The sequence below is a fragment of the Gymnoscopelus braueri genome (assembly GCF_963280865.1).
Source record: "Gymnoscopelus braueri genome assembly, chromosome: 3".
Lineage (NCBI taxonomy): Eukaryota > Metazoa > Chordata > Actinopteri > Myctophiformes > Myctophidae > Gymnoscopelus > Gymnoscopelus braueri.
In genome coordinates, this window is record NC_137612.1 from 36392674 (window position 1) to 36407412 (window position 14739).

At 43.0% G+C, this 14739-nt stretch overlaps 1 protein-coding gene across 1 annotated transcript in view; it reads right to left on the bottom strand.

The window, feature by feature from the left end:
- The window catches only part of kif5ab (kinesin family member 5A, b), a gene marked incomplete at both ends in the record, with an annotated part of 113569 nt that overhangs the window by 75435 nt on the left and 23395 nt on the right, over positions 1-14739 (bottom strand). Inside the window, 1 exon segment of the mRNA XM_080423525.1 lies at positions 4953-5040. Coding sequence (XP_080279651.1) covers positions 4953-5040 — 88 coding nt within the window.

The following is a 14739-nucleotide window of genomic DNA, read 5'->3' on the forward strand; positions in this document are numbered from 1 at the left end:
GTACATTTAGTTTGACTCAGTTCCATAGATAAATATTGTGAAAATAACAGATCTACAAGCTCCCAACGCCTCGCTTTGATGCAGTAATAGTATTTTTTGTTGTTGTATTACATCTGGGAACCCCCCCAAAATCATGTGGGGACCCCCCTGGGGATCCCGACCCACAGATTGAGAACCACTGTACTGTATTTATAGTTATCGTGTGTGGTGTAAATGGCTCTTAAAGCCTAGTTTATACTGTGTAAGCTATGGCTCATGGTTGATGGCTCATAGCTCTGGGCATTTAGAGCATTTATTCTGGGCATTTATACTAGAGGTTCGGGCCACTATGTGGCCTTCACACCTACCTACGTTATGCCAATCCAACCGATACGTCTGAATCATAGTGTCAGGGGCTTTGTCAGAGTACCTGTTGTACCCGTCAGTCTGTGTCCCATTTAAGCCCATAAATGGAGATCCCTGATGTCATTAGCTACTAATGACTATTGGTTGGATCTGCGATTCTGGACAACTGGATATCCATATATGCCCGTATTTATAGTTATTGTGTGTGGTGCAAATGGGCCTTAAAGCATGTCCATCCTGTGTAAGACAAGCTATGGCTCATGGTTGATTGCTCATACTGGGCATTTATTCTCCATGCATGGGCTCACTGACATGCATTCTGTGTCCATGGCAACGGTGTCAGATGCAAGACGGTTTCAGGAGGTATGAGCCAAGAGCCTGCTCACAGCCTGTGAGATGTTCCAAATTACATCAATGAGCCAAGAAATGAGGCTCATGGGGTTTGTCTTGTCTCACACGTTATAAATTAGGTTTTGGAGTCTACCCCCAGCAGTCCCTAGAGTCTGTGCTGCTACTTACACCAAACTGGAAATTGCCCGACGGGCGGCGCTAGTTGAAAATAAATGGGGTCACCAGAATCAAAAGCCTTCATCATGGAATGTGCTTATTAGATTTTAAGATATTTTACAAGAAAAATAAACATTTTGGCCTGAAGGTAGTGCTAGAGGAAAGGTCATGGGGTCACACAAATAGTTATCTTCCAGGGAGCATGAATGCGCTCGTCAAGTTACATGGCAACTAGGGGTGTGCCGATATATCGTCCCGCGATATATCGCGATACGTTTTCGTGACTATATGTATCGTTTTGGGAGAGAAAAAAATCTTTTTGAAAAAACTGATTTTAACAATCATAATAATCAGGCATGCAAACAGCCCCGAGGTGAAAAGGGTGACAACATGTTGTTTTTTTTCGGGTCAGGTGTCACACTATTGCCCTATTTGGATTCAAAACGGCTATTGTAGCTGAAAAGCTACAAGTTTGCATGTCTGTATAATGCAAAACAGAAATATTTGTTTGCATTTGCTTCCCCCCCCCCCCCATATATTTTCATAATAGAAAAGTGCCATATATCGTATCGATATCGTATCGATGTCGTGAGCCCAATATCGTATCGTATCGTTTCATGAAATTAGTGTATCGGCACACCCCTAATGGCAACCTGCCCCATTAGATTTTGAGACATCTTGTGTGAAAGTGGAGAGCTTGGCCTAAAGGTGGTGCTAGATTAAAGGACATGGAGTACCCAAAATCAGTAGGGTCATCTGCAACGTGCGTGGGGAAATTGAAGTCGGTCGGTGGAATGGTTCTCGAGATACGTGGATTACAGACGTACTGTACATGTACATAAGTACAGAGATTTCTTGCATTTATTGTAAGATAGTGCATGTGATCACATACTGAATGAAGAACATCAGACATGAGAATGATACAATACTGTAGGCATGCAGACAGGAATGCAGCAGTCCAGCAAGCAAACCAGACAGAACCAGATTGACAAACACATACTGTAGGCTATTTCTGTGCATCTTCCATCATAAAGATTGGCACAATATGCTTCATAATAAAGCTTGTATACTGAGCATGACCTACACTGCAAGGTTGGGTGTATACAGTAATTACCTCTGTGGCTTCTCTCGCAAAATCATGCCTGCCCCCAGTGCTGTACAGTAAGTCACCATAAAGCAATTCTTTTTTTGATATTTTCTAATAAAAAGTGTTGACGAGCACAACATCATTTTTGACATGAAACGCATATACGTCTCTCTCCAGTCTCTCCGCTCTTGTGAATTTATAAACCCCACTGATACATCAATTCTAAAAGTCAAACACATGAAAATACACAACAGTTCATATCAGGTTAAAAGATGGGGTGCCGCAGGTGAGCCAAACTGAGAGCCTAATGGCTGTCAGCCAGAGCCATGTGGCGCCTTTTCTCAAAGCCCACCCCCTCCCTTTTCCATAGCTTCTCTTCTCTTCTCTAATCTACCCATCCTTCTGTTTCACCGCTCGGCTCAGCTCTGCCTTCAGAAAACCATCCCGGTCATGCTCAGGTTGAAACGAGCCATGACATAAATATGCGGCATGCATCGAGGAACAGAGGGGCAACCTTCCTCCCGGAAGAAAATGAAGACAGGAGAAGATAAGGCGAGCAGCAGACGACAAAGTTCACGATAACGGTGAACACAAAAGGAGAGAGAGAGTGTGTGTGTGTGTGTGTGTGTGTGTGTGTGTGTGTGTGTGTGTGTGTGTGTGTGTGTGTGTGTGTGTGTGTGTGTGCGTGCGTGCGTGCGTGCGTGCGTGCGTGCGTGCGTGCGTGCGTGCGTGCGTGCGTGCGTGCGTGCGTGCGTGCGTGCGTGCGTGCGTGCGTGCGTGCGTGCGTGCGTGCGTGCGTGCGTGCGTGCGTGCGTGCGTGCGTGCGTGCGTGATAGCTAGGTGTGTGATAGACAGAGAGACAGAGATAGTGGAAAAGAGAGAGAGACTGGCCAATGACAGACAGAGGGACAGACAGACAGACAGACAGACAGACAGACAGACAGACAGACAGACAGACAGACAGACAGACAGACAGACAGACAGACAGACAGACAGACAGACAGACAGACAGACAGACAGACAGACAGACAGACAGACAGACAGACAGACAGACGGGTCAAGACAGACGGGTCAAGACAGACGGGTCAAGACAGAGAGAAAGAGAGAAAGAGAGAGAGAGAGGGATTTTCAGCATGGACACTTATCTTTTAAGAGCAGCTGGCCTGAGCCAAAATGACTGTCTTTGCTCACCCCGCTCTAATTTCCGTTTTCTGTATTTTGGAAGGTTCGAAGTGGGTTAAGCTGGCACAAAAATCTTTTGAATTGAATTTGAATTTAAATGAACATTTAATAAAATTTGGACATTTTCCTCTCATTTCCAATTGGTTGTTCTAGCGCTCCATAGTGGTCCCACTGGGGGCTATGGCACCAACTTTTAAAACCTGTGTTATATAAGATTCTTTACAAATGAGACCTTCCACTGTCTTTGAACCTAGCATGAAACGAAGATAGCTAAGGATGGTGGAGAGAGAAAAAGAGGGGGGGGTGTTCTGTGAAAAAAAAAAAAGTTCTCTCCAGGGAATTGATTTGATCTCCACTTTCAAGACACACCGGTGCCTGCGAAATGAGCGTGCATCTTGTTATGTAAATCTCGATGCCTATAGGATCATTTGACTACATCATGTTCTGATAAGTGTTTGCTCATACAAACACTTATCAGACAAGGTATAATGCATGCACAAGGGAGCTCTAATATATGCAAAGGTAGAGAGAAAGAGATGGAGCTTTGTCAAATAAATCGCTACTAGGTTTGGACGTTATCAAGGTATTACCCAGCATAGAAATCCTGAAGGTATGCTCTGTCAATTCTGTCAAAAATACAGACACGGAATTATGAAAATATTGCCACACATAACTTTATCTTGAGATGTCCTCTTCCAACTACAACAGCAGTGTATTAGCCCTTCAATAAGGTATGCTAAATCTATGGCAGAAGGGCGCTTATTTCCGATCTATTCATTATTCTATGGGCCATAAATATTTAAACCCAGCAAGACTTAACTAAGTAGGCTAATTGCATATTAGCACCATTGTAAGCTAGTCAATCTATGGTATGATTACTTCTATCACCAGCAGCTCAGCTTTTACTTTTTAGGATCAGGGCCCACCCGTTTATTTTAATAATCTGGCTTGGATCGATGGAACTAACATTTACAATTTAAGTTGCTATTTATCGGTATCACAATGAAAACACATTTTCAAGGTTTTACTATGTAGATTTTTTTTAAAGACGGGGTGCCGTGATTTTCAGTGATTTTCCCCCCCCCCTAAATCATAATCATCAGGTAATATGGTTATACTAGGAGGAAGATTTTTTTCAAAAAAGTATACAGAAATTGTTAAAATTATGTTTTTATGTGGACACGCCTCCAGTTCATTAAGTATACCTGGTTCTCACCTTAGCACCTCCTCCACCACCTTAGCACCACCCACCTGCCCTAGTCCCTCCTCCTCCTCATGCCCACACCTGTTGTGTTATGATTATGAGGGGGAGGGTATGTTTTTACTATGTCACTAAAGCGCTGTTTTTCTATTGGCACGTTTGACCCTCAAGGTTTCAGCCTCCAGGTAGAAACTCAAAATAGTCAGAGAAGACATAAAACACCATAAAAACACCACCAGGGGGCTTAATGAAGTTCTATCAACCTCATAGACACATGAAAAACAGAAAAAGTGCAAAACCATGGCACCACCTCTTTAATATTAATGTTACACTATCATTACATTTGGGGGGCCACTTGCAGTATCCTCATGGCCCACCAGTGGGCCCCGGCCCGCAGGTTGAGAATCACTGATACAGCGTATACCCCCATATGACAGGAAGGTATGAAGGTCTGAAAAAAAAGAAAGATAGCGCCCAAGTCTAATTGGTATACAGCAGATAAGAGGAAGCTAGGGCTGGCGGATTTTGAGGCCTATCAGCTGTCAGCTGACACACACATGTCTCACCGTGTGTGTGTGTGTGTCATGGATGATAAGAAGAGCAACGTGTCCCATGCCAGCTCTGACTCACCTTTGACGATCTGCTTGGCGCAGGTGTTATAGACCTGCTCCTGGGTGGTGTTGGTGGGAAACACGTGGTCGAACACATACGATTTCCCCTGTAGAAAGAAAAAAACATGCAGTCAGCTGCAGCAGCATATGCTGTCAGAAACCTTGTATTTCCGTATTTCAACTTTTTATGTTTTTCATAAATTAACGCCCTACTTCGTCATTCTAGTGTTACACAAAAGCAGCACATCGCTGCACATCGCGATGAGACGCGTTGTGAGCTTGTAAATAACAACTACAGTGGATCCATTACAACACAGATTATTTTTCCCCATTTCTTGAAAAAGAACAGTTTTAGATATAGAAGGTTTCCATCCCCGCCCCCTTATTCCCACCTACATAAGGAGTCGGTGTGAACACAGGGTGTCGGTGTGTCTGTGCATGTCTGTGTGTTTACGTGTTTGAATTAATACCTCTATTTTACTTTTATAGGTGTAGATGGAGCCCCATGAAGTCAGACTTCAAGGTGTTTATTGACTTCAGACATAATGAATATAACTAGAACATAATACGTCGTCAAATAAACAACACAATGACCAACATGAACTCGCTCACTTCATGACAATGTATGCACGCACACGTGTGTGTGTGTGGTGCCTTTGTCTTTATTAACTGTTTATGGGTTGGGATTTAACACCTCAACTGTGTTTATTGACTTTAAGCGTCATTAACACAACTAAAACATAACAGGTCAAATTAATGGATTGTCCCCATTAGATGAAGTAATGGAACACATCAATATCTGACATGTCATTCGAATCTGCATGCATTGGATCTGTAGAACAACACAACAGTATATAATTCTAAGCCCATGTGTGTGTGTGTGTGTGTGTGTGTGTGTGTGTGTGTGTGTGTGTGTGTGTGTGTGTGTGTGTGTGTGTGTGCGTGTGCGTGTGCGTGTGTGTGTGTGTGTTCTGTTCACATGTATTTGCATGTGCCTGTCAGTGAAGGGCTGCATTTGCGGGTGTTTGCACACGTTTCTGCATGTGCATGGTGTGGCTGTCAGCGCATGTTTGCGACTTTGCATGCATTCTGCATGTGCCTGTGTCAGCGTGCATTTTCATGCGTCCGGCATGTGCCTGTCAGCGCATGTTCCCTTGTCTATTGACTTGAGTGATACTGAAGTGCAGTGACGGTCCCCCTCCCCGGGGAAAAGCCATGTTGTCCCCAGAGAACGGAGATCACATCACAGGCGACTCCATTAGTGGCACCAGAGGCAAGGACGGCAGCGGAGGCGGAAGTGAACGAGTGGAGTGCAGAGTAGTGTGTAGTGTGTGTACATGCATGACCGTGAAAAATAACATAAAAAAAAGGAGAGAGAAAGTGTGTCCTTCCAGAAGTCTGTTATTTTTGTACTGAAACATTTTTTCTTTTTTGTTGCAATATCTATCAATCATCCAGTGAACCTGCCTGCCAGGGTCATTCAGCCATCCATCCACTTAATCACACATTACGTCACTCCCAGACAACACCCATTCCATCAAGGCATGCAATTAAGCATCCAAGCTGGTTTCTTACTTTTCGTGACTCACAAGGGACCATTGCTCTAATCTTTCTTCAACTTTTATTGCACAAACCCAAACGTTAAGGCTTTAAAAGCCTAAAGCCTGATGAATACTTTGCCATATGGCTGTGTCCCGCGCCAAAATAAAGATATACCATTAACCACATAAACCCTATTACTTTGTCGTACGACAAAGTATACAATATTATATATTGTGTTATATATTGTGTGAAAATAGCAGATCTATAAGCGATGCGACGAGTTTTGAGCTTGTCGATCTACTATTTTATTTTTCGGCATGTGATTCCCGTCGTGCGATCGAGTATGCATTCATTAAACTTCATTGTACGGCCACGTCGCCCACCAAAGTATGTAAGTAAAACAAAGTATACAGCAAATTAGGCTTTTAAGGAACTACCCAGCCTGTTGTCTAGACAACTGCTAAATTATTTACCCAGATTTAATTCTCTCAGGCAGCCAGCTGGTAAGATATTAGGTAGGGTCTGGAGTTGCTGACAAAGATGGAGAGACCGCCGGTCTGTATAATATCCATAATAAAACACAGTGTGGTTTAGCTACTCCTCCCCCTCTGCTGTTAGGGTGCACACTGCCTGACCTGTTAATGAGTGAAGGTTTTATGTGCATATGTCTTTGTGTGTGTGTGTGTGTGTGTGTGTGTGTGTGTGTGTGTGTGTGTGTGTGTGCGTGCGTGCGTGCGTGCGTGCGTGCGTGCGTGCGTGCGTGCGTGCGTGCGTGCGTGCGTGCGTGCGTGCGTGCGTGCGTGCGTGCGTGCGTGCGTGCGTGCGTGCGTGCGTGCGTGCGTGCGTGCGTGCGTGCGTGCGTGCGTGCGACCGTGCGTGCGTGAGTACTTGTATTTATATACTTTGTAGGGCCTGGGGCCAAATGTCCCCAAGATATGTTGTTTTATGGTTAAACTAGAAAAAGTGCTCCTCGGAGCACAGGTCTCCGCCAGGTCAGGTACGTTATTGTGGCCTCCTGGTGGCGCTATAATATGCCAATGTGAAAAGGGTGCCATTTGTTCAAGCCAGGGCTGCAATCGGACACTGCATTCATGATTTGAGGCATTTTGTTCCAAAAATATGTTTTGCAAAATTAGACCTGCTGGTGGCGCTATAACAGGCCAATGTGAAAAGGGTGGCCTAGTAGAATTGTGCGTGTGAAATTTCACGGAAATTGCAAGCTGCATTCATGATTTGAGGCATTTTGTTCAAAACGGACAAATCCTGCAAACTTTGGAAGCCAATCTTAGGCAATCAGGATGGAATATGGGAAATCGGATAAATCCGTGTTGATCACATGACTATAGAGATACTGTGTACCGATTTGTGTGATGTTTGGACAAAATCTGTAGGAGTAGTATCAATAAATGTGTTTTGCACATATCGGCCTCCTGGTGGCGCTATAACCGGCCAATCTGAAAAATTTGGGCCAGAGGTTCTGAATTGGCATCCAGGGAGTGTGCGTGCACAGTTTCGCAGCGGCCGGGCCAACGGTGCCAGAGATTAGCTGCTAACGGACGGACAGGACGGACACACGGACGGACACACGGACGGACGGACACACGAACGGACGTACGGACGGACAGGGGGTAAAACATACTCTCTCGCCAGGCCTTTCGGCCTGGCGGAGACAATAAGTATTTTATTTGAGTATGTTTTCGCCCCTGTCCATCATGTGTGTCCATCCGCCAGTGAGCAGCTAAACTATGGCACCGTTGGACCGATCGGCGTGAAACTGTGCACGCACAATCACTGCAGGCCCAATTATTCAGCCTGTTATAGCGCCACCATGAGACAGATTTTTGCAAAACATATTCTTTGTTACTACTATTTTGTCTAAATCTCACACATATCGGTATACATTATCTCTGTAGTCATGGCGTATCTGTCACATTTCTCATATTCCATTCATTCCGATTGGCTATGATTGGCTTCCAAAGTTTGTGGGGGTGACCGTTTTGCACAAATTGCCACACATCATGAATGCAGCGCCCTATTGCTGGGAAACTTTGCACGCACATAACCACTAGCCAAGGAAGAACCTCCGTCCAAACTTTTTCAAATCTCTGCACCGCATGTCTACGATGGAGCAAACTGGTGTAGCCTAAGCCTACACGACCTGAGACCTGACGAGAGATTTTAGCGCGCCGTACGGCGTACGCTCAAGTCAAAGTGACGATAGATTGATAAATGCAGACAGTTGCGGTGATCTCAGCATTTTTAGGTCTGAGCAAACTTGATAAATGAGGGCCATGATCTCTGGGCTATGACCCATTCCAAGTGGCTATGACCAAAGTTTGCGGGCCCTGGGTAGGCAACTCGGCCTGGCAGAGACCTGTGCTAAGAGGAGCAAACTTTTCTAGTTTAGAGTTACGCTTACAATTGGTAAAAAAGGTTAGGATTAGGCATTTAGAGGTTGGGTTTAGGGGTTGAGGTTAGAGTGCTGCCTGATACTCAGTTGCAAGCCGGTGTCGTGCACCAAAAATAGCCAATGTTCAAGCTCAAAATGAGCCCCATTGAGCTTGTAGATGTAGATGGGCTTGTAGTTTAGGACTACAATTGGCAAACAATTGTAAAAATTACATTCTTATAATCAGCATCCTAAAATGTTGATGTCCTCACAAGTATAGTAAAACAAACATGTGTGCATGTGTGTGTGTGTGTGTGTGTGTGTGTGTGTGTGTGTGTGTGTGTGCGTGTGCGTGTGCGTGTGCGTGCGTGCGTGCGTGCGTGCGTGCGTGCGTGTGTGCGTGCGTGTGTGTGTGTGTGTGTGCGCGTGTGCTGTGTGTGTGCGCGCGTGCGTGTGTGTGCACATACAGCATAAATGCCACTTAATGTAATATGGAGGCATCTGGCATGCTTTGCACCCTGCAAGATCCAGTTTCCACCTCCTCAAATCAGATTTTGTTGGTCAGTAAATTTTTGGGAGTTACATTTGCGTGAACATTGGGAGGCATGCAGGCTTTGCTGATTTCACACACTGACACGGTTTCAATTTGAGTCCAATCTCTCACTTCATTCAAAACAATTACACGTTTTTTTCCATGGGAGGCCTTTTCAGTATCGGATTAACACCTGGGCTGAGACGCATCAAGTTCAAAATAATGACTTCCCAGGGCTGGGCGACTTCAGATCAATATTATGCTTATTTCAAACGTATGCCTCGGTTTCGACAAATGAATGATTAAGTATATATATATATATATATATATATATATATATATATATTGAGAACTGAATTATACTGACTATTCACTATTTTGGTACGCCGCCATTTTCCAACAAAGTATATTACAGGGTTAATTGGTAGTTCATGCCCAAATATGGAGTCTAGGCCAGACTATGACGTCATATTGATAACATCAGCGTACTCCATATAGGGCATATTTGCTGATTTATCGTTCCACAAATAACTATCAGACACAGGTCGAGGTTTTGACCGATTTTTTATGACAAAGACCGGAAAATAGAAATCTCTCCAGACATCCTGACCAGTTGACAATGACATGGCAGTTCATTGATTATCACCACAAATCAGGCACATTTCAAATCCTCTGCTTCGCAAGCTCTCTTCTCTCTCTCTCTCTCTCTCTCTCTCTCTCTCTCTCTCTCTCTCTCTCTCTCTCTCTCTCTCTCTCTCTCTCTCTCTCTCTCACCAACACACACAGTAGCTGTTAAGTTACACATTATTTCCTGTTAATAATAACCTGTTTAAAATGGGCTGCATTGGGAGGTAAACAGGACACACTTTATTGTGAGGGTAAGACCAGAAGAAGAAGTCGGCATTCGAAATGTCAGCCATCAGTCCGCTTATAAAGATAAAGTTGTGTATTGAACAGTCAAAACAAGTTGTATCATTACGAGTTAGAATATGTCAAAGACACTTTCAAACGAGAGGGCACTTATGAATAAAGTTGGCAAGTTGTGCTACCACAAATGAACAACAATGCACATGCATTTGAAGATGAAACATCCAACACAGGTGCCTCGCAGGGGCGTAGCACCAAATTCTGGGCCCTGGGGACAAAGATTCACTGTGGGCCCCACAACGTTAATCATAAAGGTGGACACGTTAAAACGTTACCACTTGAACTGAACAGCTCTATGAGGAGACTACAAGATTCTCTCAAATACTTCATCAACTTTCCCAAAGCTGTCCCAGCCAGACACACTGACGTCGGCACCCACTGCCTATCTATTACAGTATATTTGGATTGGATTGGCAGATTGATATGTGTTCAGGGATAACGAGGAAAACAATATGAGGAGATGAAGTTTGGGGTATAGTTCCGTATTAGTTCCTATTTCTATAACAAGTACGAAAAAAGAAAAAGAAAAAAAAAAACTTTTTTTTTTTTTTTAATGAACAGAATCACATTTATTAAGAGTTATAAAAAGAAATAACCGCAAATAACCACCAAAAACTCGGAAATATCCGCCCAGGGAAGGGGGGGGCGCGCGCACGCGAGTTCGCACAGGGCCCCGCATTTCTCCCGCACGGCTCTGAGTACGATGTTAAAACAATAAGGCATTCTATTAACGGTGTGGTCTCTAACTGTTTCAAATTAAATCTTTAGCTATCAATACGGTACAAGTTACTATGTGATTTTTTTTAAGCAGCAAAAATAACAATGTGGTGTTCAATTGGTGAAGCTTGACCATACTGCTTGTGTGCATGACTTGTCCTAGTAGTGCAGTGGTTCTCAAATATGTTCATGTCAAGGACCCCCCAAATTGATATGTATTTGGCCACAGACCCCCATTTGAAAATATTTTGTGCCAGTGACCTCTGTCACAGCCTCTGAGGCCCTGGCCTACCAAGGCCTGTGTCGTTGTGTGTTTGTGTATTCTACTGTTTGCCATTTATTTATTCCAATTGAGCAATTCCTCCTTTTTGTTATGGCCTCACAAGCCAGGTCATAACACTGTCACATCATGTTGATGAGCCTGTAGACAGTTATTTTCGAATAGCCAAAAACTTGAATGGGGCTGAAGTGTTTAAATAGTTCCTCATTTTGCTGCGGACCCCACTTTCAGAATGATACCAATATTTCAAGAGAACAAATTCCTCCAAACAGATTTTCTGAAACAAATTCAAGAGAAAACAGAGCAACAGCTGACCTTGTTGTTGACTCCCTTGACTAACCAGACGCTTTGTTCATAAAATGGCTGAATAATCAAGTCATTAGCAACACCTGTATTCATTAGCTGCTGCTGTTGCTAATCAATCAAGGACTGAGAGAACTATGGTCACTGTGGGGTGGAAACCTTGTGTCCTAAACTGTTACTTTTCAGAAAATGGGGGAAAATAACCTGTGTTCTTGGAGCTATATTTATAAAACCGACATAATTAACCACTTTAACTTGTGGAGATACAAGGTTTTCTGCCCAACAGCAAAGACGTGAAGGCATAATCAGATCCTGAAACCCTGGGGGTTTGATTACTGATTTATGGTGACGTAGAAGTTTGGATCATCATCATGTAGCCTAAATCAAGAGTTAATGTCCTCTAGGGGAGAGTCCTTCATAAGCTGGTAATCCACTATTTGGGGTGCATCAGTTTATCAAACTATCACACTAAACTATTTAATCGATTCTATAAAAAATAACCAATAATCGATAATTTAATATAATAGTAAATTAATAATGGATCATTATTTTGGGCATGTCAGAATAGGCGATCATTTCCAGAACATTTCAAAAACCTTCCAAATAGTGAAAATAGCTGATCTACGATGGAGATGTGTTGTGAGATTGTGAGTGTAATATGACATGATGATCAAATTGATGAAATTCCAGTACACCTAATTATCCATTGCTCTGAAATGACACATCAATTCTACAGAAGTGGAGATAGAATAAAGTAAAATGGCTCAGGCTGGGGGAAATGTTGGATTTACACCTGCATAGAAGGCTGGTGATTTAACTTGCGCTCGGGCTGTATTGGTGGAAACCACTGGAGCCCTGGAGTGATTTGTTGTGAATAAATTGTTTTCCAAGATCGTCAATAGAAGAAAGACTGCAAAGAATTTATTCATCCAGGCACTTCAAGTGAGAATTATTGAGAAAGTCAGCCATGCAGCCAAGCACAAACATTTTATTGTGGGCATACTTAAACCCTACTGTACTTCACTGGCCGGGGTCGCCCAGGGCTCTATACTTCTTGGTCCGCTCCCCTTTTTTCCCCTCTACACCAGCGTTTCTCAACCTGTGGGCCGGGGCCCACTGGTGGGCCGCGAGGATATTGCAAGTGGGCCTCCAACTAATTAGCAAAACACTAAATAATATTAAAAGAATTATAATTTAATTATTAAAAAAAATTATGTTAAAAAATGTCAAGGTATTTTTTCTTTACAATTTAGAAAAAAATAGTTTTCATTGTGATACCGATACATAGGAACTGAATGTTAGTTCCATTGATGCCCGCCAGAACACAAATAAACATGCTTTGAAAATGCACATGTATTTCGAATAGCCAAAAAATTAAATGGGGCTTAAGTGTTAAAATAGTTCCTCATTTTGCTGCGGACCCCCTGAAACCCCTTCACGGACCAGGTGAAGCGGCCCACCCATCTGACCACTTAAGTGGTCGGGTGGGCCGCAAACGCTCTTGAGATTTTTAAGTAGGACCTGATCCAGACAAGGTTGAGGACCACTGCTCTACACCAAAAATAGCAGATCTACAAGCTCGTATTGCGACACACATGGCCAAATGTTTGCCAACAAATGCTAAATGGTCGCCTATTGTGACAGAATAATGCCCAGAACAGGGTCTCTGTGGTTAACCTAGTATTTAAAAAGATGCACAAATGCAGCCAATGTCACTGTCCTACTTTTATATGACTTTTTAAGCTTTAATGTTATGTTCTCCACATTTGTTCCAGTTCAAAGATTATTATTCAGAACATTCTGCAGTACTACAAAGGCTAAGAGAGTCTATGGAGGACCACAGCTTCTTCTGTATGCATGAAATAATTGGCTCTCGAAAGAGAGACACACAATGAACTGTCAAAGACAGCATGATTGGGGCTTGGGATTTTCCACATTTATTATAATACTGTGCGTGTCCTTGTGGTTGAGCATAAGTGTGTTTGCTTCTATTTGCCCTATCACATTTCTACCACTGTAATCACACCTGCATAAACAAACAAGTTCCTCATCACAACTGATTAGATTCCACTGTGGCCCCAATTATCTCTTTATCTATCTCTCGCACGCACGCACACAAGCACGCACACACACACACACACACACACACACACACACACAGAGAGAGAGAGGTGTGTATGTGTGTGAAATGGCCTTGGGAGGGGCCTTAGATCCATGATATAGCCCAGGGGTTCTCAACCAGGGGTTTGTGAACCCCTAGGGGTAGTTGCTGATACTGCAGGGGGTTCACAAAATCGTGAGGAAAATAGGATTAAAAAATGATAAATAAATAAAAACATTATTTACACTGTAGAATGTCAATAAAAAGTGTGAGACTGAGTCTAAAGTGAGACTGAGAGTCTCTTAACTATTCACTAAAAGTGTAACCTACCTTTTTTAACTGCAATTAATAAATGTATTCCAATTGAACAAAACTTTAAATCATAGAGGGGGTACTTCAGTTGAACTCTTGAGACAGAAGGGCTCAGAAAAAGTTGAAAGCCCCTGACGTAGCCTTCATTGGTTTGAATAGAATTTATCGTCGCTGTCGGGTGGAAATCTCATATGTTCAAAACTGGACATACTTTTCAGGAAATGGAAAAGAAGGAACCGGTGTTCCTTCTTTTCCAACAACTTTCACATCAACATTTTTTGTTTCTTAGAAAAAATAGCAGACCTACAAGCTCTTGTGAACGGCTATTTTCACTACTTTTGCATGACACTCTTGTACGACGATGTGAGGCATTCATTCATTTACGTATAAAAACATACACATTAGAAATATGGAGATATGAGGTTTCTGCCAGACAGCAACGTTATATAAGATGGATGAGAAGGCAGCCCTTTGCCAGCCATTTGTTCCAGTGGCTCCTCTGTATAGCCTACAGTATATACTAATCTATGCCTGTGCTAAATATGATAATGCTAATGCACTGCACAGTATCTCTAAGCCCTATTTGCATGTTTGTTTAGTATACCTACATGTCCATCTGTCTGTGGAAAGCCTATTTATAGACAAGAGAGAGAACACAAAAACAAAAGGTGAGAGAAAATAAGTGAGGAGTGAGATTAAAAAG